Source organism: Scyliorhinus torazame, chromosome 4 (genome assembly GCF_047496885.1).
Source record: "Scyliorhinus torazame isolate Kashiwa2021f chromosome 4, sScyTor2.1, whole genome shotgun sequence".
NCBI classification, from domain to species: Eukaryota; Metazoa; Chordata; class Chondrichthyes; order Carcharhiniformes; family Scyliorhinidae; genus Scyliorhinus; species Scyliorhinus torazame.
In genome coordinates, this window is record NC_092710.1 from 123,405,186 (window position 1) to 123,428,713 (window position 23,528).

At 47.1% G+C, this 23,528-nt stretch overlaps 1 protein-coding gene across 1 annotated transcript in view; it reads right to left on the bottom strand.

Moving 5' to 3' along the window:
* The window catches only part of LOC140411432 (uncharacterized), a 232,732-nt gene that overhangs the window by 138,064 nt on the left and 71,140 nt on the right, over nucleotides 1–23,528 (bottom strand). The window contains exons 4-5 of the mRNA XM_072500539.1: nucleotides 14,478–14,633; nucleotides 7,768–8,175 (exon numbers count right to left, since the gene is read on the bottom strand). Of these exons, the coding sequence (XP_072356640.1) occupies nucleotides 7,768–8,175; nucleotides 14,478–14,633 (564 nt within the window). The remainder of the gene's footprint in view (nucleotides 1–7,767; nucleotides 8,176–14,477; nucleotides 14,634–23,528) is intronic.

Below are 23,528 nucleotides of genomic sequence, written 5' to 3' on the forward strand. Positions count from 1 at the left end.
CTCAGTCTCTGCCTATTAACACTGTGCACAGTTCTCAGGCTCTGTGCATTAACACAGTGCACAGTTCTCAGGCTCTGTCCATTAACACAGTGCACAGTTCTCAGGCTCTGCCCATTAACACTGTGCACAGTTCTCAGGCTCTGTCCATTATCACAGTGCACAGTTCTCAGGCTCTGTCCATTAACACAGTGCACAGTTCTCAGGCTCTGTCCATTAACACTGTGCATAGTTCTCAAACTCTGTCCATTTACACTGTGCACAGTTCTCAAGCTCTGTCCATTAACACTGTGCACAGTTCTCAGGCTCTGTCCAGTAACACTGTGCACAGTAATCAGGCTCTGTCCATTAGCACTGTGCATAGTTCTCGGGCTCTGTCTATTAACACTGTGCACAGTTCTCAGGCTCTGTCCATTAACAGTGAGCATAGTTCTCAGGCTCTGTCCATTAACACTGTGCACAGATCTCAAGCTCTGCTCATTAATACTGTGCAAAGTTCGCAAGCTCTGCCCATTAACACTGTGCACATTTCTCAGGATCTGCGATTTAATACTGTGCACAGATCTCAAGCTCTGCCCATTAATACTGTGCACAGTTCACAAGCTCTGCCAATTAACACTGTGCACAGTTCTCAGGCTCTGTCTATTAACACTGTGCACAGTTCTCAGTCTCTGTCTATTAACACTGTGCACAGTTCTCAGGCTCTGTCCATTAACACAGTGCACAGTTCTCAAGCTCTGTCCATTAACAAAGTGCACAGTTCTCGGCCTCTGTCCATTAATACTGTGCACAGTTCTCAGGCTCTGTCCATTAATGCTGTGCACAATTCTCAGGCTCTGTCCATTAACACTGTGCACAATTCTCAGCCCCTGTCCATTAACACAGTGCACAGTTCTCAGGCTCTATCCATTAACACTGTGCACAGTTCTCAGGCTCTGTCCATTAACACTGTGCACAGTCCTCAGGCTCTGTCCATTAACACTGTGCACAGTCCTCAGGCTCTGTCCATTAACACTGTGCACAGTTGTCAGGCTCTGTCCATTAACACTGTGCACAGTTCTCAGGCTCTGTCCATTAACAGTGTGCACAGTTCTCAGTCTCTGTCCATTAACACTGTGCACAGTTCACAGGCTCTGTCCATTAACACTGTGCACAGTTCTCAGGCTCTGTCCATTAACACTGTGCACAGTTCTCAGGCTCTGTCCATTAAGACTGTGTACAGTTCTCAGGCTCTGTCCATTAACACTGTGCACCTTTTCCCAGCTCTGTCCATTAACACTGTGCACAGTTCTCAGGCTCTGTCCATTAACACTGTGCACAGTTCTCAGGCTCTGTCCATTAACACAGTGCCCAGTTCCAAAGCTCTGTCCATTAACACTGTGCACAGTTCTCAAGCTCTGTCCATTGACACAGTGCACAGTTCCCAGGCCCTGTCCATTAACACTGTGCACAGTTCTCAGGCTCTGTCCATTAACACTGTGCACAGTTCTCAGGCTCTGTCCATTAACACAGTGCACAGTTCTCAGGCTCTGTCCATTAACACAGGGCACAGTTCTCAGGCTCTGCCCATTAACACTGTGCACAGTTCTCAGGCTCTGTCCATTAACACAGTGCACAGTTCTCAGGCTCTGTCCATTAACACAGTGCACAGTTCTCAGGCTCTGCCCATTAACACTGTGCACAGTTCTCAGGCTCTGTCCATTAACACAGTGCACAGTTCTCAGGCTCTGTCCATTAACACAGTGCCCAGTTCCAAAGCTCTGTCCATTAACACTGTGCACAGTTCTCAAGCTCGGTCCATTGACACAGTGCACAGTTCCCAGGCCCTGTCCATTAACACTGTGCACAGTTCTCAGGCTCTGTCCATTAACACAGTGCACAGTTCTCAGGCTCTGTCCATTAACACAGGGCACAGTTCTCAGTCTCTGCCTATTAACACTGTGCACAGTTCTCAGGCTCTGTGCATTAACACAGTGCACAGTTCTCAGGCTCTGTCCATTAACACAGTGCACAGTTCTCAGGCTCTGCCCATTAACACTGTGCACAGTTCTCAGGCTCTGTCCATTATCACAGTGCACAGTTCTCAGGCTCTGTCCATTAACACAGTGCACAGTTCTCAGGCTCTGTCCATTAACACTGTGCATAGTTCTCAAACTCTGTCCATTTACACTGTGCACAGTTCTCAAGCTCTGTCCATTAACACTGTGCACAGTTCTCAGGCTCTGTCCAGTAACACTGTGCACAGTAATCAGGCTCTGTCCATTAGCACTGTGCATAGTTCTCGGGCTCTGTCTATTAACACTGTGCACAGTTCTCAGGCTCTGTCCATTAACAGTGAGCATAGTTCTCAGGCTCTGTCCATTAACACTGTGCACAGATCTCAAGCTCTGCTCATTAATACTGTGCAAAGTTCGCAAGCTCTGCCCATTAACACTGTGCACATTTCTCAGGATCTGCGATTTAATACTGTGCACAGATCTCAAGCTCTGCCCATTAATACTGTGCACAGTTCACAAGCTCTGCCAATTAACACTGTGCACAGTTCTCAGGCTCTGTCTATTAACACTGTGCACAGTTCTCAGTCTCTGTCTATTAACACTGTGCACAGTTCTCAGGCTCTGTCCATTAACACAGTGCACAGTTCTCAAGCTCTGTCCATTAACAAAGTGCACAGTTCTCGGCCTCTGTCCATTAATACTGTGCACAGTTCTCAGGCTCTGTCCATTAATGCTGTGCACAATTCTCAGGCTCTGTCCATTAACACTGTGCACAATTCTCAGCCCCTGTCCATTAACACAGTGCACAGTTCTCAGGCTCTATCCATTAACACTGTGCACAGTTCTCAGGCTCTGTCCATTAACACTGTGCACAGTCCTCAGGCTCTGTCCATTAACACTGTGCACAGTCCTCAGGCTCTGTCCATTAACACTGTGCACAGTTGTCAGGCTCTGTCCATTAACACTGTGCACAGTTCTCAGGCTCTGTCCATTAACAGTGTGCACAGTTCTCAGTCTCTGTCCATTAACACTGTGCACAGTTCACAGGCTCTGTCCATTAACACTGTGCACAGTTCTCAGGCTCTGTCCATTAACACTGTGCACAGTTCTCAGGCTCTGTCCATTAAGACTGTGTACAGTTCTCAGGCTCTGTCCATTAACACTGTGCACCTTTTCCCAGCTCTGTCCATTAACACTGTGCACAGTTCTCAGGCTCTGTCCATTAACACTGTGCACAGTTCTCAGGCTCTGTCCATTAACACAGTGCCCAGTTCCAAAGCTCTGTCCATTAACACTGTGCACAGTTCTCAAGCTCTGTCCATTGACACAGTGCACAGTTCCCAGGCCCTGTCCATTAACACTGTGCACAGTTCTCAGGCTCTGTCCATTAACACAGTGCACAGTTCTCAGGCTCTGTCCATTAACACAGGGCACAGTTCTCAGGCTCTGCCCATTAACACTGTGCACAGTTCTCAGGCTCTGTCCATTAACACAGTGCACAGTTCTCAGGCTCTGTCCATTAACACAGTGCACAGTTCTCAGGCTCTGCCCATTAACACTGTGCACAGTTCTCAGGCTCTGTCCATTAACACAGTGCACAGTTCTCAGGCTCTGTCCATTAACACAGTGCACAGTTCTCAGGCTCTGTCCATTAACACTGTGCATAGTTCTCAAACTCTGTCCATTTACACTGTGCACAGTTCTCAAGCTCTGTCCATTAACACTGTGCACAGTTCTCAGGCTCTGTCCAGTAACACTGTGCACAGTAATCAGGCTCTGTCCATTAGCACTGTGCATAGTTCTCGGGCTCTGTCTATTAACACTGTGCACAGTTCTCAGGCTCTGTCCATTAACAGTGAGCATAGTTCTCAGGCTCTGTCCATTAACACTGTGTACAGATCTCAAGCTCTGCCCATTAATACTCTGCAAAGTTCGCAAGCTCTGCCCATTAACACTGTGCACATTTCTCAGGATCTGCCCATTAATACTGTGCACAGATCTCAAGCTCTGCCCATTAATACTGTGCACAGTTCACAAGCTCTGCCAATTAACACTGTGCACAGTTCTCAGGCTCTGTCTATTAACACTGTGCACAGTTCTCAGGCTCTGTCTATTAACACTGTGCACAGTTCTCAGGCTCTGTCCATTAACACAGTGCACAGTTCTCAAGCTCTGTCCATTAACAAAGTGCACAGTTCTCAGCCTCTGTCCATTAATACTGTGCACAGTTCTCAGGCTCTGTCCATTAATGCTGTGCACAATTCTCAGACTCTGTCCATTAACACTGTGCACAGTTCTCAGCCTCTGTCCATTAACACAGTGCACAGTTCTCAGGCTCTGTCCATTAACACTGTGCACAGTTCTCAGTCTCTGTCCATTAACACTGTGCACAGTTCTCAGGCTCTGTCCATTAACACTGTGCACAGTCCTCAGGCTCTGTCCATTAACACTGCGCACAGTTGTCAGGGTCTGTCCATTAAAACTGTGCACGGTTCTCAGGCTCTGTCCATTAACAGTGTGCACAGTTCTCAGGCTCTGTCCATTAACACTGTGCACGGTTCTCAGGCTCTGTCCATTAACACTGTGCACAGTTCTCAGGCTCTGTCCATTAACACTGTGCACAGTTCTCAGGCTCTGTCCATTAACACTGTGTACAGTTCTCAGGCTCTGTCCATTAACACTGTGCACATTTTCCCAGCTCTGTCCATTAACACTGTGCACAGTTCTCAGGCTCTGTCCATTAACACTGTGCACAGTTCTCAGGCTCTGTCCAGTAACACAGTGCACAGTTCTCAGGCTCTGTCCATTAACACAGTGCCCAGTTCCAAAGCTCTGTCCATTAACACTGTGCACAGTTCTCAAGCTCTGTCCATTGACACAGTGCACAGTTCCCAGGCCCTGTCCATTAACACTGTGCACAGTTCTCAGGCTCTGTCCATTACCACACTGCACAGTTCTCAAGCACTGTCCATTAACACAGTGTACAGTTCTCAGGCTCTGTCCATTAACACAGTGCAGAGTTCTCATGCTCTGTCCATTGACACAGTGCACAGTTCCCAGGCTCTGTCCATTAACACTGTGCACAGTTCTCAAGCTCTGTCTATTGCCACAGTGCACAGTTCCCAGGCTCTGTCCATTAATACTGTGCACAGTTCTCAAGCTCTGTCCATTAACACTGTGCACAGTTCTCAGGCTCTGTCCACTAACACTGCACAGTTCTCAGGCTCTGTCCATTAACACGGTGCACAGTTCTCAGGCTCTGTCCATTCACACTGTGCACAGTTCTCAAGCTCTGTCCATTAACACTCTGCACAGTTCTCAAGCTCTGTCCATTAACACAGTGCACAGTTCTCAGGCTCTGTCCATTAACACAGTGCACAGTTCTCATGCACAGTCCAGTAACACAGTGCACAGTTCTCATGCTCTGTCCATTGACACAGTGCACAGTTCCCAGGCTCTGTCCATTAACACTGTGCACAATTCTCAAGCTCTGTCCATTGACACAATGCACAGTTCCCAGGCTCTGTCCATTAACACAGTGTACAGTTCTCAGGCTCTGACCATTAACACTGTGCACAGTTCCCAAGCTCTGTCCATTAATACTGTGCACAGTTCTCAAGCTCTGTCCATTAACGCTGTGCACAGTTCTCAGGCTCTGCCCATTAACACTGTGCACAGTTCACAAGCTCTGCCTGTTAACACTGTGCACATTTCTCAGGCTCTGTCCATTAACACTGTGCACATTTCTCAGGCTCTGTCCATTAACACTGTGCGCAGTTCTCAGGCTCTGCCCATTAACACTGTGCGCAGTTCTCAGGCTCTGCCCATTAACACTGTGCACAGTTCTCAGGCTCTGCTCATTAACACGGTGCACAGTTCTCAGGCTCTGTCCATTAACACTGTGCACAGTTCTCAGGCTCTGCTCATTAACACTGTGCACATTTCTCAGGCTCTTTCCATTAACACTGTGCACATTTCTCAGGCTCTGTCCATTAACACTGTGCACATTTCTCAGGCTCTGTCCATTGACACAGTGCACAGTTCCCAGGCTCTGTCCATTAACACAGTGCACAGTTCTCATGCTCTGTCCATTAACACAGTGCACAGTTCTCAGGCTCTGTCCATGAACACAGTGCACAGTTCTCATGCTCTGTCCATTGACACTGTGCACAGTTCTCAGGCTCTGTCCATTAACACTGTGCACAGTTCTCAGGATCTGCCCATTAACACAGTGTACAGTTCTCGAGCTCTGTCCATTAACACACTGCACAGTTCTCAGGCTCTGTCCATTAACACAGTGCACAGTTCTCAAGCTCTGTCCATTAACACACTGCACAGTTCTCAAGCTCTGTCCATTAACACAGTGCACAGTTCTCAGGCTCTGTCCATTAACACTGTGCACAGTTCTCAAGCTCTGTCCATTGACACAGTGCACAGTTCCCAGGCTCTGTCCCTTAACACTGTGCACAGTTCCCAAGCTCTGTCCATTAATACTGTGCACAGTTCTCAAGCTCTGTCCATTAACACTGTGCACAGTTCTCAGGCTCTGCCCATTAACACTGTGCACATTTTGCCAGCTCTGTCCATTAACGTTGCACTGTTCCCAAGTCCTGTCCATTCCACACTTTCCCAGTTCTGTCCATTTGCAATGTGCACTGTTTCCTTACTCTGTACATCAACACTGAATGCAGTTCGAAATCTCTGTCCATTAACACTCTGCACTGTTCCCAGACTCGGTCCTTGAACACTATGTCCAGTTAACATGCTCTGTCCATAAACACTGTGCGCACGTCACCAGTTCCGTCAATGAACACCGTGTGCAGTTCCCACGCTCTGTCCATTCACATTATGAATGGTCTCCGTTAAATATCGTTTGAGGCTGTTGGCCACTAATTTTGTGGATTGTTACAAAATAATATTCGTTAACACTGCAAACAGCTCCCATGTGCTGAAACATGGCAAGTAAGCATTTGAAATGAATGAAATGAAAATCGCTTATTGTCACAAGTAGGCTTCAATGAAGTTACTGTGAAAAGCCCTTAGTCGCCACATTCCGGCGCCTGTTCGGGGAGGCTGGTACGGGAATTGAACCGTGCTTCTGTTCTGCCTTGGTCTGCTTTAGAAGCCAGTGATTAAGCCCAGTGTGCTAAACCAGCCCATTTAAGTTGGAATCGAAGTGAAAAAAATGTTGGAATATTCAATAATCTTGCAATTAAATTAGCAGACCACAGAAGCTCTGATGACCTCATCTATTGATTAAACTAGCAGTTTAAACACTCATTTACTCCTGGCAATATCTAAGAGCCGTCAGCTTGGCTGAAAGTACCAGTCAGAAGAAAGGGATATGTTCCAGAAAAGCAATGAACAAACTCATAATCAATCACAGAGTTGAAGTTATTTGAACATGTAAAAAGGGATGATTTGCTTAAAGCTGTGGTGCTGACTGAAGATCCAACACTTGTCAATTGCACTAAAACATTGAAATAAAGGCAGAACAAGGAAGGACTGCCTCTGCTTGTTGTTTTACCTGCTCGAATTTACTCAATGGTGTTATCTCATTAACATTGTGCACAGTTCACAAATACTGCAAACACTGTTTACTGTTTCCAGGTAATGATCATTACTGCAGGTATTTTGTCCACAAGTAATATTCAAATCACTGTGCTACGGTACCAAACGGTTAAAATGTTCAATTCTGGAATTAAGCACTTGAACATCAGATTACTTTAACAGAAAAAAAGTTAACATGAGTGTATAAAAATGTTTCTCTTGCCTGAAAGAATGGTTCTTGCAAAGCCCCATCCACCTTCTGCTCAGCATCTTGTAACAACGGGGCCTTTGATTCGCCCACTACCATTCTTGTTCGAATAGAGCTACTCTTGTAATCCGCAAAAGGATTGGGGGGCAAACTTAACAAAGGTAATGATTTTGCTGAAAGGTTGACTTCGGCTTCATTTTCTCTTGACAAACAATCACTGTCAGTTGCATATGAATCTGCTAAGAACACAAGCTCAGCTTTGAAAATCCCCTGTAGCGGCGTAGCTTCTTCAGCAGACACATACCCTCTCTTGTTATTTGACCAGCTTTGGCTTATTTCCGTGTGTCGCCTCGGAGCTCCTCCACCAATACCACCTGTTGTTGTAACATCTTCAGGGGGCATTTCTTCGGTGATGTGCAAAGGCTGCAAGAAAAATGTTCAACTGGTTTGGATTTCTCTCCCATAGATGCCAGTCTCTATTAAACAATGATTATACATCGCACAACATTGTTTAATGCATAAAAATTACAAAATAAAGGAGGATAGTTCAGGAACAAACTAGATACGTTCCTTTGAAATTAAAAGATAGAGTATACAAGGCTAATGTATCCTAAATGCCAAAGAAAATAAAGTTTTTTTTAAAAGAATCCAATTTAAGGGGCAATTTAGCATGGTCAATCCACCTGCCCTGCACATCTTTGGGTTGAGGGGGTGAGATCCACGCAGACACTGGGACAATATGCAAACTCCACACGGACAGTGACCCGGGGCCAGGATTGAACCCAGGTCCTCGGTGCTGTAAGCATCAGTACTAACCATTGCACCCCTGCGCTGCCCCGAGGAAAATAAGTATAAAACAGTAGAAAAGTTTATGACAAACTTCAGGAGCAAGATTCAGTAAATAACTAGGAAGGTTTCCTCCGGGTGCTGCAGTTTCCTCCCACAGTCCAAAAGTGGATGGGTAGATGGATTGACCATGAAAAATTGCCCCTTCGTGTCCAGGGATGTGTCCAGCAGATTAGACTATGGGGTTGCAGGGATAGGGCGGGGTGGGGTGGCTGGACATGGGTGGAGTGCTCATTAGAAGGGTCGGTGCAGACTCGATCGGCCAAATGAGCTCCTTCTGTACTGTAGGGATTCTATGATTGTGAAAAATACAGGAGGGAATTGAAATATTTCATACAGAAGGCAAGGCAGGATATGAAAAAAGATCAGCAAGCAACATTAAATGAAACACTAAAACATTTTGTATCATGTAGGGTGGAATTTTATCTGTGGTGCACTATTCCCGATGGCGTAACCAGAAGTGTGCGCCATTTCCACTCTCTTGCTTTTTCCCATACGATTACAATTAAAATTTAAAGTGCTGTAGCTTGCACGGGAGACGTGTGTTTCCACATCGGGGGATACCTTTCGCTGGTTAAACCCACCATTAGTTAACAATACTGCAGCTACATGTGGGCTATTAAATAGCTACCTGGTCAAAGAGGGAGATTCTGCATCAAGGCTAAAACGTTCCTGCCCAACTCCATTGCCTTCAGCGTAAGACTTATTCAGAGCACAAAGGTGGTGCAGGTAATTTTAATTTTAAATTTAGCTTTGTAAGTATTTCACATAACATTAGTTTCACTTTTTATTTGTGTGCACATCATTGTCGATTTCAGCGGGAGCGGAGCAGGTTAGTCAATTTCAGCGGGAGCAGTGCGCAAGTGATTTCTGGGAGGTAAGTTTCTCCTTTAAAAACACTTGTCTTTGCAGGAGCAGGCCAGTCGATTTCAGCGGTAAACACTTACCTGGTCCCGTTTTCGGTCCCTCTTTGCTGTTTTTAAAAAAATTTTAGTGTTTAAGGCGGGAACAGGAAGTTCGACCCGCGGACTTCTGGGAAAACCCTCACCAATAAATTCTGGTGGAGAGGAAACCCGAGACACTACACATGTAGTGTCTCCCACCCGCCCTCCTCCTCTAACCTAATAATAAAACCTATTGGTGTGAGGTAAGAACCATATTTTATTATTATTATTATTTTTTTTTTTAATTTAATTTAGTTGTTAGCCAGATCTTGGTAGAAAGTTAGAAGGATGGCAGGGAAGGGAGTGCAATGTTCCTCCTGCAGGATGTTTGAGGTGAGGGATGCCGTTAGTGTCCCTGCTGATTTTACCTGCAGGAAGTGCTGCCATCTCCAGCTCCTCCAAGACCGAGTTAGGGAACTGGAGCTGGAGTTGGAAGAACTTCGGATCATTCGGGAGGCAGAGGGGGTCATAGATAGCAGCTTCAGGGAATTAGTTACACCAAAGATTGGAGATAGATGGGTAACTGTAAGAGGGACTGGGAAGAAGCAGTCAGTGCAGGGATCCCCTGCGGTCGTTCCCCTGAGAAACAAGTATACCGCTTTGGATACTTGTGGGGGGGGACTTACCAGGGGTAAGCCATGGGGTACGGGCCTCTGGCACGGAGTCTGTCCCTGTTGCTCAGAAGGGAAGGGGGGAGAGGAGCAGAGCATTAGTAATTGGGGACTCGATAGTCAGGGGCACAGATAGGAGATTTTGTGGGAGCGTGAGAGACTCACGTTTGGTATGTTGCCTCCCAGGTGCAAGGGTACGTGATGCCTCGGATCGTGTTTTCCGGGTCCTTAGGGGGAAGGGGGAGCAGCCCCAAGTCGTGGTCCACATTGGCACTAACGACATAGGTAGGAAAGGGGACAAGGATGTCAGGCAGGCTTTCAGGGAGCTAGGATGGAAGCTCAGAACTCGAACAAACAGAGTTGTTATCTCTGGGTTGTTGCCCGTGCCACGTGATAGTGAGATGAGGAATAGGGAGAGAGAGCAATTAAACACGTGGCTACAGGGATGGTGCAGGCGGGAGGGATTCAGATTTCTGGATAACTGGGGCTCTTTCTGGGGAAGATGGGACCTCTACAGACAGGATGGTCTACATCTGAACCTGAGGGGCACAAATATCCTGGGGGGGAGATTTGTTAGTGCTCTTTGGGGGGGTTTAAACTAATGCAGCAGGGGCATGGGAACCTGGATTGTAGTTTTAGGGTAAGGGAGAATGAGCGTATAGAGGTCAGGAGCACAGATTTGACGTCGCAGGAGGGGGCCACTGTTCAGGTAGGTGGTTTGAAGTGTGTCTACTTCAATGCCAGGAGTATACGAAATAAGGTAGGGGAACTGGCAGCATGGGTTGGCACCTGGGACTTCGATGTTGTGGCCATTTCGGAGACATGGATAGAGCAGGGACAGGAATGGATGTTGCAGGTTCCGGGGTTTAGGTGTTTTAGTAAGCTCAGAGAAGGAGGCAAAAGAGGGGGAGGTGTGGCGCTGCTAGTCAAGAGCAGTATTACGGTGGCGGAGAGGATGCTAGATGGGGACTCATCTTCCGAGGTAGTATGGGCTGAGGTGAGAAACATGAAAGGAGAGGTCACCCTGTTGGGAGTCTTCTATAGGCCTCCAAACAGTTCTAGGGATGTAGAGGAAAGGATGGCGAGGATGATCCTGGATAAGAGCAAAAGTAACAGGGTAGTTATTATGGGAGACTTTAACTTTCCAAATATTGACTGGAAAAGATATGGTTCGAGTACATTAGATGGGTTGTTTTTTGTACAGTGTGTGCAGGAGGGTTTCCTGACACAATATGTTGACAGGCCAACAAGAGGCGAGGCCACGTTGGATTTGGTTTTGGGTAATGAACCAGGCCAGGTGTTGGATTTGGAGGTAGGAGAGCACTTTGGGGACAGTGACCACAATTCGGTGACGTTTACGTTAATGATGGAAAGGGATAAGTAAGGGCAAGAGTTATAGCTGGGGGAAGGGCAATTATGATGCCATTAGACGTGACTTGGGGGGATAAGGTGGAGAAGCAGGCTGCAAGTGTTGGGCACACTGGATAAGTGGAGCTTGTTCAAGGATCAGCTACTGCATGTTCTTGATAAGTATGTACCGGCCAGGCAGGGAGGAAGGCGTCGAGCGAGGGAACCGTGGTTTACCAAAGAAGTGGAATCTCTTGTTAAGAGGAAGAAGGAGGCCTATGTGAAGATGAGGTGTGAAGTTTCAGTTGGGGCGATGGATAGTTACAAGGTAGCGAGGAAGGATCTAAAGAGAGAGCTAAGACAAGCAAGGAGGGGACATGAGAAGTATTTGGCAGGTAGGATCTAGGAAAACCCAAAAGCTTTCTATAGGTATGTCAGGAATAAGCGAATGACTAGGGAAAGAGTAGGACCAGTCAAGGACAGGTATGGGAAGTTGTGTGTGGAGTCTGAAGAGATAGGCGAGATACTAAATGAATATTTTTCGTCAGTATTCACTCAGGAAAAAGATAATGTTGTGGAGGAGAATGCTGAGACCCAGGCTAATAGAATAGATGGCATTGAGATACGTAGGGAAGAGGTGTTGGCAATTCTGGACAGGCTGAAAATAGATAAGTCCCCGGGTCCTGATGGGATTTATCCTAGGATTCTCTGGGAGGCCAGGGAAGAGATTGCTGGACCTTTGGCTTTGATTTTTATGTCATCATTGGCTACAGGAATAGTGCCAGAGGACTGGAGGACAGCAAATGTGGTCCCTTTGTTCAAAAAGGGGAGCAGAGACAACCCCGGCAACTATAGACCGGTGAGCCTCACGTAAGGCAACCAAAACTGAACACAATACACCAGGTGTGGCCTCACCAACATCCTGACATAGGAATAATATGATCAGGGATAGTCAGCATGGCTTTGTGAAGGGTAGGTCATGCCTCACAAACCTTATCGAGTTCTTTGAGAAGGTGACTGAACAGGTAGACGAGGGTAGAGCAGTTGATGTGGTGTATATGGATTTCAGCAAAGCGTTTGATAAGGTTCCCCAGGTAGGCTATTGCAGAAAATACGGAGGCTGGGGATTGAGGGTGATTTAGAGATGTGGATCAGAAATTGGCTAGCTGAAAGAAGACAGAGGGTGGTGGTTGATGGGAAATGTTCAGAATGGAGTTCAGTTACAAGTGGAGTACCACAAGATTCTGTTCTGGGGCCGTTGCTGTTTGTCATTTTTATCAAGACCACGAGGAAGGCGCAGAGGGTGGGTGAGTACATTTGCAGACGATACTAAAGTCGGTGGTGTTGTCGATAGTGTGGAAGGATGTAGCAGGTTACAGAGGGATATAGATAAGCTGCAGAGCTGGGCTGAGAGGTGGCAAATGGAGTTTACTGTAGAGAAGTGTGAGGTGATTCACTTTGGAAGGAATAACAGGAATGCAGAATATTTGGCTAATGATAAAGTTCTTGGAAGTGTGGATGAGCAGAGGGGTCTAGGTGTCCATGTACATAGATCCCTGAAAGTTGCCACCCAGATTGATAGGGTTGTGAAGAAGGCCTATGGAGTGTTGGCCTTTATTGGTAGAGGGATTGAGTTCCGGAGTCAGGAGGTCATGTTGCAGCTGTACAGAACTCTGGTACGGCCGCATTTGGAGTATTGCGTACAGTTCTGGTCACCGCATTATAGGAAGGACGTGGAGGCTTTGGAGCGGGTGCAGAGGAGATTTACCAGGATGTTGCCTGGTATGGAGGGAAAATCTTATGAGGAAAGGCTGATGGACTTGAGGTTGTTTTTGTTGGAGAGAAGAAGGTTAAGAGGAGACTTAATAGAGGCATACAAAATGATCAGGGGGTTAGATAGGGTGGACAGTGAGAGCCTTCTCCCGCGGATGGAAATGGCTGGCACGAGGGGACATAGCTTTAAACTGAGGGGTAATAGATATAGGACAGAGGTCAGAGGTAGGTTCTTTACGCAAAGAGTAGTGAGGCCGTGGAATGCCCTACCTGCAACAGTAGTGAACTCGCCAACATTGAGGGCATTTAAAAGTTTATTGGATAAACATATGGATGATAATGGCATAGTGTAGGTTAGATGGCTTTTGTTTCGGTGCAACATCGTGGGCCGAAGGGCCTGTACTGCGCTGTATTGTTCTATGTTCTATTGTTATTGTTGAGACGAGCTTAGTCAGAGAGCTTAATGTACTGGCACACCTCATGGTTGGCATGCATTGATGCTTTACACAGGAGTTTCCTTTATTGTGGAAGAAACAATATTGTGTACCCTCACGTTCATGTCTAGTGTTATACTCTCCACACTGTGGGAAGTGGCTGAATGTGCAGGCTCAGCTAGCCTTCATTCAATAAATAGTGTCCAAAAAGCACAAAATTGTTTCTTCCAATAAAAAAAAAACCTCATCTGTAACCATCAATGCATGCCAACCATGAGGTGTGCCAGTACATTGAGCTCTCTGACTAAGCTAGTCTCAACACATATCAGTGATAATATCAGAGAACTGAAAGGGCTGTTAATTACAGCCATTAGTGCTTGAGCACTATTCCTCGTGAAGGGTCACATCAACAGCTTATCTGAAAGCATAATCCATGCATAGTAACGGAGCACCCTGTGGTGATCTGGCATTTCAACATTGTAAATCCATTTTAAAACTTAATAAATACAGTTAGGGATTTAGTTTAGAAAGATTCTTTGATAAGTGGAGTGTCTGATAAGATTTTCATCAGCATACATCAATATTGCAAGACCTTTGAGGCATTGAAACAGGCTCAATGAATGTACATTTATTGTTAATAGGAGGGCAGGACAAACAGTGTGTACTAGGATGGTGCATTTGTTTGTTTGCTACTGGTGGAAGAAGCTATTTAATTTAAAAATGTCTGTGTGTGGGAAAAATTGCATCAATGTTGATAACTATGATGTTACCTCATTCATCATTGAAGAACTGACTTCAGGCTTTTGCTGTTTCCCAGGCTGTGACGGGGATCTGGTGGTATCAATTACCTGAATCTGTACCGGAAGTCTTCTAACTGTTGGCACAAATGTGAAAGCCAAAGGCTTGGCTGGTTCATCAACAAGGACCTGTGTAATTAATATAATAAATTAGGAAATAATTTTCTCCTTAATTTTTTTTCTGTCCTCCCAAAGGTATTGATGGTAACAGTGTTGTTGATAACAGTAAAGATCAGAGGTACATTGTATGCTGGTTACAAATCCTTTTTAGTAGGTATTGTGGCATTTTCTCCACAGCACAGCTAAAAGCCGCAAAAATGTCACATCCAATATTAAATGAAGGACAGACAAGAGGTAAAGGCATTATCCTTATGCAAAAACAAATATAGTCGATATAACCTCCAGAGCCTAACATGAAGTGCAACACAATGGAGATACTCCACAAAGGAAAGCCAGGTATTAAAACTGGGGATAAGTAGTTAGAGAAAATAATTAAATTTAGAAGTTGCAGAGCATCTAGGAAGGAACAGAACGAGAGTTTCCAACAGAACTCTCATGCAGTCTACTATAATAGATTTATTTTCAATATCTAAGTATCAAGAAGCAAAAACTTTGTCGACACATCTTTTGAGAGGTTACATTATCTAAATGGCATAGATATTTGTGCCAAAATGGAATCCCTTGCGAACAGCAATAGTGTTGGCAAATGTTGGAGATTCCTCATCAGCAGCATCAGTATCTTGATGGATGGCTGAAAAACATACAGCAAGCAGATCCATACATAGAAAATAGGCACAGGAGAAGGCTATTCTGCCCTTCGAGCTTGCTCTGCCATTCTTTATGATAATGGCTGATCATCCAACTAGACAGCCTAATCCCACATCTCCCCACCCCCATATCCTTTGATCCCCTTTGCCCCAAGAGCTATATCTAACATACCATGTTTTGGCCTCAACTGCTTTCTGTGATAGCAAATTCCACAGGCTCACTGCTCTCTGGGTGAAGAAAGTTCTCCTCAAATGGTCTATCCCGTTTCCTCAGACTGTGACTCCTGTCTCTGGATTCCCCCGCCATCGGGAACATCCTTCTTGCCCTGTCTAGTCCTGTTAGAACTTTATACCTCTGCCTCTCTCTCATCTCTTTCAAACAGAACCGATGATGACAGTAAATGAAGGGTCACCAGCCTTTACCAGCAATAATTCCTGTTCCAAAATGATTTACCTCATTGACAAGTCCTCATTCACGTAATTATGCCCTTTCTCTACAACTCCATCCTACATAACTGGCAATTGAAATGAAATGAAATGAAAATCACTTATAAAGCAGTATCTCTGAACTGACATGCATCATTTTGGTTACTCCTATAAAATAATCGTCCAAAGGATTGAGATGTACCTTTAAATGCAAATATCAATCAAGCGATGATAATGATACTGATGACAGATCACCAACCTTGGCAGCTGTTGCAAGGATTCTGTTCCACAGGGCAGAATTTTCCACCCCCTCCGCAGCGTGTTCTGCAGCAGCAGAGGGCGGTTCCCCAGTGGCGGGATCTTCTGGTGCCGCTGTTGTCAATGGGGTTTCCCATTCAACATACCACCCTTGCCGCTACGAAACTCGCCATTGTGGAGGTGTGCTGTTGGTAGGACCATAAGATCTCGCCAGCGTGAAGAGCTAGAAAATCCCGCCCATAGAATTAGATACTCACAGAATGATACACCACAGAAGGAGGCCATTCAGCTCATCTCCCCATTCCAGGTCATTAGTTGAGATATCCATTTAATCCCAATCCCCTGTTTCTTTCCCCTTAATCAAGTAAATACTTTTCTCAAAATATTTATCCACATGTTTCTGAAATGGTTATTACTGGATACAATTCCACAACCCTTTCAGGCAGTGCATTTCAAATCAGAACAATTCACCATGTGAAAGAATACTCCTTCATGCAGTCTCTGCTTCTATTGCCAAGCAATTTCAATGTGTCTGTTCCGATTACCAATCCTTCCGTCTCTGGAAACAGTTTTGCCTTGTTGACTCCATCGAAACCACTTATAATCTTGAGCACCCCCATCGAATTCTTCTTCGTCTCCTCAGCTCCAAGGGACCAACCCCAACTTCTCCAATCTCTACACATCAGTCAGGTCCTTCAGTCTTGCCACCATCCTGGTAAATCTGTTCTGAACTCTGTCTCCAACGTCTTGACAGCTTTCTTGAAGTATGCTGCCCAGAATTGAGAACAATGCACCAGTTTATGCCCATCCAGTGTTCTATAAAAGGTTTGCATCACTATTTTGTTTTTGTCCTCGATTCTTCAACTAAGGAACCCATTTTTTTTTTTAAAACAAGCTTTTTAATTTTTCCTCCCACAGGTCAGCCTGTCCCAAAACTCACTTTAAAATTGTACCATTTCGTTTATATTGCTGTTCCTCAATCTCATTTCCAAAAACGCAGAAGGGTTACAGCACAGGAGATCATTCAGCCTAATATGTCTGCTCTGGCTCTCCAAAGGACCATTTTACCATCTGCCACTCCCGGGCCTGCTCGGCCCACAGCCCTGCACATTCTTCCTTTCAGACAACAACCCTATTCCTTTTTGAATGCCTCCACGGCACTCTCAGGCAGTCCATTCCAGATCTCAACTACTCGTCTGCATCACTTCACCTTTCTCTGCGTTGAATTTCATCTGCCATGTATTTGCCCATCTCTGCCACGTCCTCCCGAAGCCGGTTATTAACGTCCTCAACATTTACGACATTTGAGTTTCATTTCATTTACAAAGTTTGAAATTATGCCCTGTGGATCCAAGTCACCATGACAACATGCAACTTTGTTGCCTGTAAACCTGAACCATTTCAGTCCATTCTCAGAACTTTCTCTCCGTTCAGAGTGATGGATTCTGATTACAGTGTTCCTCAATTCCTTCTCGATTATAGTGTTTTCTGTCGCTTGGCCCATTTAGCAGAATACTCTCTGCCCTTAATTTATACCACTCAGCCCTGTCTTCTTTCAAAAAACATAATCTGGCATGTCATGCACATGTCTGCTGAAGGTGACCAGTACCAAAATAATGTTTTTTCCTACAATCAGCAATGCTCCTGTATCATTAATATGTCCACTAATGTAAACATACACAAATGATCAATTTTATCTCAGGGGTCCAGGTAAATTCCCTGGCCTGCACCCTAATGATGTTCCACACATCTGCCTTCCAAAAGCTCTTGGCACAGCAATCTCCAAAGTTACACCAGTTCCCTTTGATGCGCAGGATGTAGGTCCCTCACCATCTGGCGCAGACAAACCAGACACTCCTTATAGGCCTCTGCAGCGTAGACTGCCACGAAGTATTTTCTCGCCCATCCACTTTTCTCTTGTGTTACAGCAGGAATTAATTACAAGGACTGTGGCATCATAAACTCTCTTCCTCACCACTGATCCTTACTTCAAATTTCTCAGCACTTATGATCACTGTCTTGGCAGCTCCAATGGCTCCTTATTGTCTTCTGAAAGCCTCATGCTAGATATGGATGGCAGACTTCAACTGGCACAAGATAAAATATCCCTCGTAAATTCCGTGACACTTCACGCACCTTTGAGTAACTTATATAAGTTTCAGATATTTCACGACTCCTGTGCATATTTTGTTTCGAAAATATTTTTATTAAATTTGTAGTGTTTTATACATAAACAACAATCAAATAGTAATACATGTATCAACAACCTGAACAAACATATTAAAACAAAAACCCAGCCAACAATAATAAACCCACCCAATATACCCCCTCCCAACAGCCAACAGTAACCAGATCCTTGTAATGCAGTATAAACGGTCACTCTCTACGATCGAATCCGTCAATCACTCTCCTCATCATGACCTTGACCATCTCAAGGTGCAAGAACTCCATCAAATCACCCAGCCACGATGCAGCACTGGGTGGTGTCGCCTACTTCCAAACCAGCAGAATCCGCCTCCGAGCCAACAACGAAAGCCAGAGCATCCGCCCCCACCCCCTGTCCTCAATTCCAGCTGGTCTGCAGCCCAAATATCCCTACTAATGGACAGGGATCCAAACTCACGCTTAGAATTACCAATATGGTTCTTAATAAAGGCCCCCAGAAACCCACCAATTTGGGGCTGGACCAGAACATGTGCACATGATTCGCAGACCCTCTTGAGCACCGCTCGCACCTATCCTCAAACCCCTTCAAAAAGCAGACTCATTCTGTACTTGGTGAGGTGTGCCCTGAACACCATCTTGAGGCGCATCAAACCTAACCTCTCACAGGATGACATCACGTTCACCTTACAGAGGAACTCACTCCACACCTCCTCCTCCAAACGGGATGCAAACTCCTCCTCCCACCTAGCCTTCAACTCCGCCATAGAAACCTGCTATTTCCCCATGATCCAACCATATAATCCAGACGTACCGTCCTCCAACCCTGCACAGGAGAGAATACCTTCCAGCAAATGGATGGTGGCTTTTGTAAACATCCCTCCCCCCCCAAAGTCCAAGGAATCCACCGAAGACCCTGGCGAAGGAGGGCGTCGGACTCGTTTTGCCGCAGGCCGGACACCATTTGCACGCGGCACTGAATCAGGCGGCGTGTAACGAGCCGGAGACCGGCCCTTCCGTGATGAACGGCGTAACGGTTGAACATCCACGGCCCGTGGACCCAAGGATTCCCCCTCTGATGCGTCCTGTGTCTCCATCTCGGAATCAGAGTCTGCTGCCTCCGTCATGTCAGCGTCTCTATCTCCATTCGGTTCTGTAACGACCTGCGCAGGCTTTGAGTGAGGCACCAGTGGCAGATTGTGAGGACTACCTTCCCTTGTCTCTGGTCTCTGCGGCTGTAGAAATGAGCTCCGAGGGCGGGGAATCCTTTGAGGGGATAGTCTTCTGGACCGAACGTGGTCTACATGTTTGCGCTGGAGACGACCCTGGGCTTGCACCTGGTAAGATATACGGCCCGTTTGGCGAAAGATTACGCCAGGAACCCACTGGGCACCACCAGCAAAATTCCGAACGAACACTGGGTCACCGGGCGCAAACTGCCGAATTGGCCGATGCCGAGAAAATCCCTGTCCCTGCCGTTCTTGTGTGCGGCGTACTTTTGTGCCAATGTCCGGGAAAACCATACTAAGGCGGGTGCGAAGCCTCCGGCCCATTAGGAGTTCTGTGGGAGCTACCCCAGTCACCGCATGGGGGGTGGTCCTATACGTAAACAAAAAGCGAGCCAGTCTTGTGTCCATTGATCCGGAAGACTGCTTCTTTCGTCCTCTTTTGAATGTCTGCACTGCGCGCTCTGCCAACCCATTTGAAGCCGGGTGGTAAGGGGCAGTGCGGATATGGCGTATGCCGTTCATCTTTATGAACCTCGCAAACTCCTCACTCATGAATGGAGTGCCGTTATCCGTGACCAGCAACTCGGGGAGGCCATGCGTACTAAACGACAAACGCATCTTTTCAATTGTTGCGCAGGACGTTGTCCCCTGCATCTTATGCACCTCTAGCCATTTAGACTGGGCGTCGATTAATAGAAGGAACATGGATCCTTGAAAAGGGCCTGCGAAATCTGCATGCAAGCGTGCCCAAGGCCGCCCTGGCCATTCCCAGTGATGTAGGGGCGCGGCCGGCGGAAGCTTCTGATGCTCCTGGCAAATGGAGCTGTTTTGGGCCACCTTTTCAATGTCGGTGTCGATGCCTGGCCACCAGACATAACTCCGGGCCAACATTTTAATTCTGGTCACACCTAGATGCCCATTGTGCAAGTCTCTTAGTATCAGCTCCTGGTCTTTTTCCGGGACAATCACACGCGTCCCCCACAAGAGGATGCCGTCTTCCACGCTGAATTCTGGCAGCTTGGAGCAAAATGCCCGCAACTCGCCTGAGAGCTGTCTGTGCTGCCCACCATACAGGACTATGTGCCGAACCTTTGACAGGACTGGCTCCGTCTGGGTCCACTCACGGATCTGTGATGCCGTGACATGCAAGGTGTCATAAGGTTTAGGGTTGCAACCACCTCACCTGTCGTGGGGGTCGACATGGGGCCGGTCGATAAAGGCAATCGGTTCAGTGCGTCGGCATTTGCTATGTGCGTTCCTGGTTTGTGCTCCAGAGAATACTCGTATGCAGCAAGCAACAAAGCCCAGCGCTGGATCCATGCGGAAGCAATGGGCGGTATTGGCTTATCCTCTCTGAAAAGTCCCAGCAGAGGCTTATGATCAGTCACGATAGTGAAACGGCGGCCATACACGTACTGGCCCCAATACCATACGGGGATGCATCACATGTGACGAGCAAAGGCTTTCCAGATGTTAATAACCCAGACGACGACAATTGTTGCTTTACCCACCGGAAAGCAGTCTCTTGCGGCTGACCCCAAACCCAGGTGTGATTTTTCTTTAGCAGAAGGTGCAACAGGGCCAGCGTAGTTGCCAGATTGGGGAGGAACTTCCCGTAATAGTTTACGAGACCGCGAAAAGAACGAAAATGCGAAGTGTCAGTCGGGGCGGGGGCTTGTTGAATCGCACGCACCTTCGTGCGACGGGGTGCAAACCTTCGCGGTCCACCTGATAACCCAGGTAAACTACTTCCTTTGACTGAAATACGCACTTTGTGCGATGTAAACGGACTCCAGCCTCCAAAAGGCGTCTAAGGACAGCCTCCAGATTTTCCAAATGTTCCTGCTCCGACGTTCCTGTAATCAAAACGTCATCTGAGTAGACAGCAACACGTGGTAAACCTCTCAAAATGCCCTCCATAACACGTTGAAAAATAGCACAGGCAGAGGATACTCCAAAGGGCAACCGTGTATATTCATACAGGCCCCGCTGTGTATTAATCGTTACATATGGTCGGGAGGCAGGGTCCAGCTCCAACTGCAGGTAGGCGTGACTTATATCTAATTTTGTGAACGAGAGTCCACCTGCAAGCTTGGCATAGAGATCCTCTATGCGAGGCATTGGATATTGGTCGAGTCGGGAAGCCGTATTCACTGTACGTTTATAGTCGCCACACAAGCGAACTGTGGCATCTGGCTTCATTACAGGTACAATTGGTGCTGCCCAGTCAGCAAAACGGACGGGCCTGATAATACCCAAACTCTCCAAACGAGTGAGCTCCCCTTCTACCTTCTCGAGCAAGGCGTAAGGCACCGGGCGCGCCCGGAAATAGCGCGGCGTGGCTCCTGGTTCGACTTGGATACGGGCTACGGCCCCTTTTATTTTCCCCAAACCAGGCTGGAATACATCTGGGTATCATCCTAGCACCTCAGTCAACCCTTCAGAAACCGTTTGGAGGATGTGCTGCCATTGCAACCGCAAATGGCGCAACCAGTCCCGACCCAACAGGCTGGGCCCATGGCCGCGCACCACGATAAGTGGGAAACTGCAATGTAGTTCCTGCAATGTCCAGTGGTTCCCCCGAGTAGGTGGCCAACCTGGCCTGTGAGTCGGTTAATGTAAGGGTCTGTATACCCTGCTTGATGCGGTCGAATGTCCTCTGGGCGATCACTGAGACCGCTGCGCCAGTGTCCAACTCCATCTCAAGCGGGTGACCCGTACTGTCACCTTAATGGGGGCCACACGGGGAGCTGCCACACAATGCAACTGCAGGCAGTCGTCCTCTGTCTCCACGTCCTCAGGAGTAGTCGCCGCAGGTTCATCCACATGGAAGGTACGGCCCCTGGGCTGGTCCCAGTTACGGCCACTGGGCTGGTCCCAGTTTCGGGGAGGAATGTCCGACAGCCACTGGTGTCGGTCCGGACGTCGCCTCGCCCAAGGTACCGCAGGAGCGCGGGGGGACGTTTTCGGACGGAAGGGGTTGCGCCCCAAGGCATGCACTTCCATTCCCTGTAGCTCCTGCACTCCTCGTTCTGCGCTCTCTCGGGACAATACTATTTGAATTGCCTGTTGAAAAGTCAATGTTGGCTCAGCTAACAACGTTCTCTGGGTGGCCGCATTGTTAATACCGCAAACCAAACGGTCGCGTAACATTTCTGACAAGGTCTCACCATAGTCACAGTACTCCGCAATCCTGCGTAGCCTGGATAGAAAATAGGCAAGGGATTCTCCAGGGGTCCTCTCAGCGGTATTAAACCGGTAACGCTGGACTATCGTGGACGGGGTTGGGTTAAAATGTTGCCCCCCTATATTCACAAGTTCATCAAACGTTTTGGTGTCCGGCGCAGCTGGGTACGTAAGGCTCCTAATCACCCCAAACGTATGAAGGCCACAGGCGGTGAGCAATATGACCACCTAGCGCTCGTTTTCGGTGATATTGTTTGCCCGGAAATAGTAATGCATCCGTTGTGTGTACTGGTTCCAGCTTTCCAACGCAGCATCAAAAACATCCAAACGTCCGTACAGAGGCATGGTATAATAGAAAGCAACTTCCAACCTGTATCCAACAAAAAATCCAGGGAGGTGGCTTCAGCAGTGTAGACAGCTATTCACGTTAACCCTCGTCGCCAGTTTTGTAAGGGCCACGAAGAATCCAGCACGAGTTTAAGGATACAAAGTAATAACATTTATTTACAATAACATATATATATAACAGCAGCAGCAACTTCCCTTGCTGCACACTCCTTTCCTGCTGGTTCCTAAACTGGCCAGCTTTATTTATACTTGGAGTTTACTAATGGTTTCTCCGCCCCCCTCATTGGGGAAGCTCATACTCCCACAAGATTGTGGGATTGTCATTAGTCCCCAGCCAATGGTAAGCAGGCAGGTTATAACAGTGGCACTCCCGGGAATGTCGAAAAAGCCCGCCGGACCCAGTCATGCACCTGAAAGTACCTAAACATATCCACTCCAACAATGCCTGCCCTCTCCCACAGCTCACCCTGGTCATAAAACCATAAGACATAGGAGCAGAATTAGGCCACTCGGCCCATCGAGTCTGCTCTGCCATACATCATGGCTGATATTTTTCTCATCCCCATTCTCCTGCCTTCTCGCCATAACCCCTGATCCCCTTAATAATCAAGAACTTGGGCGGGATTCTTCGACCCCCCGCCGGATCG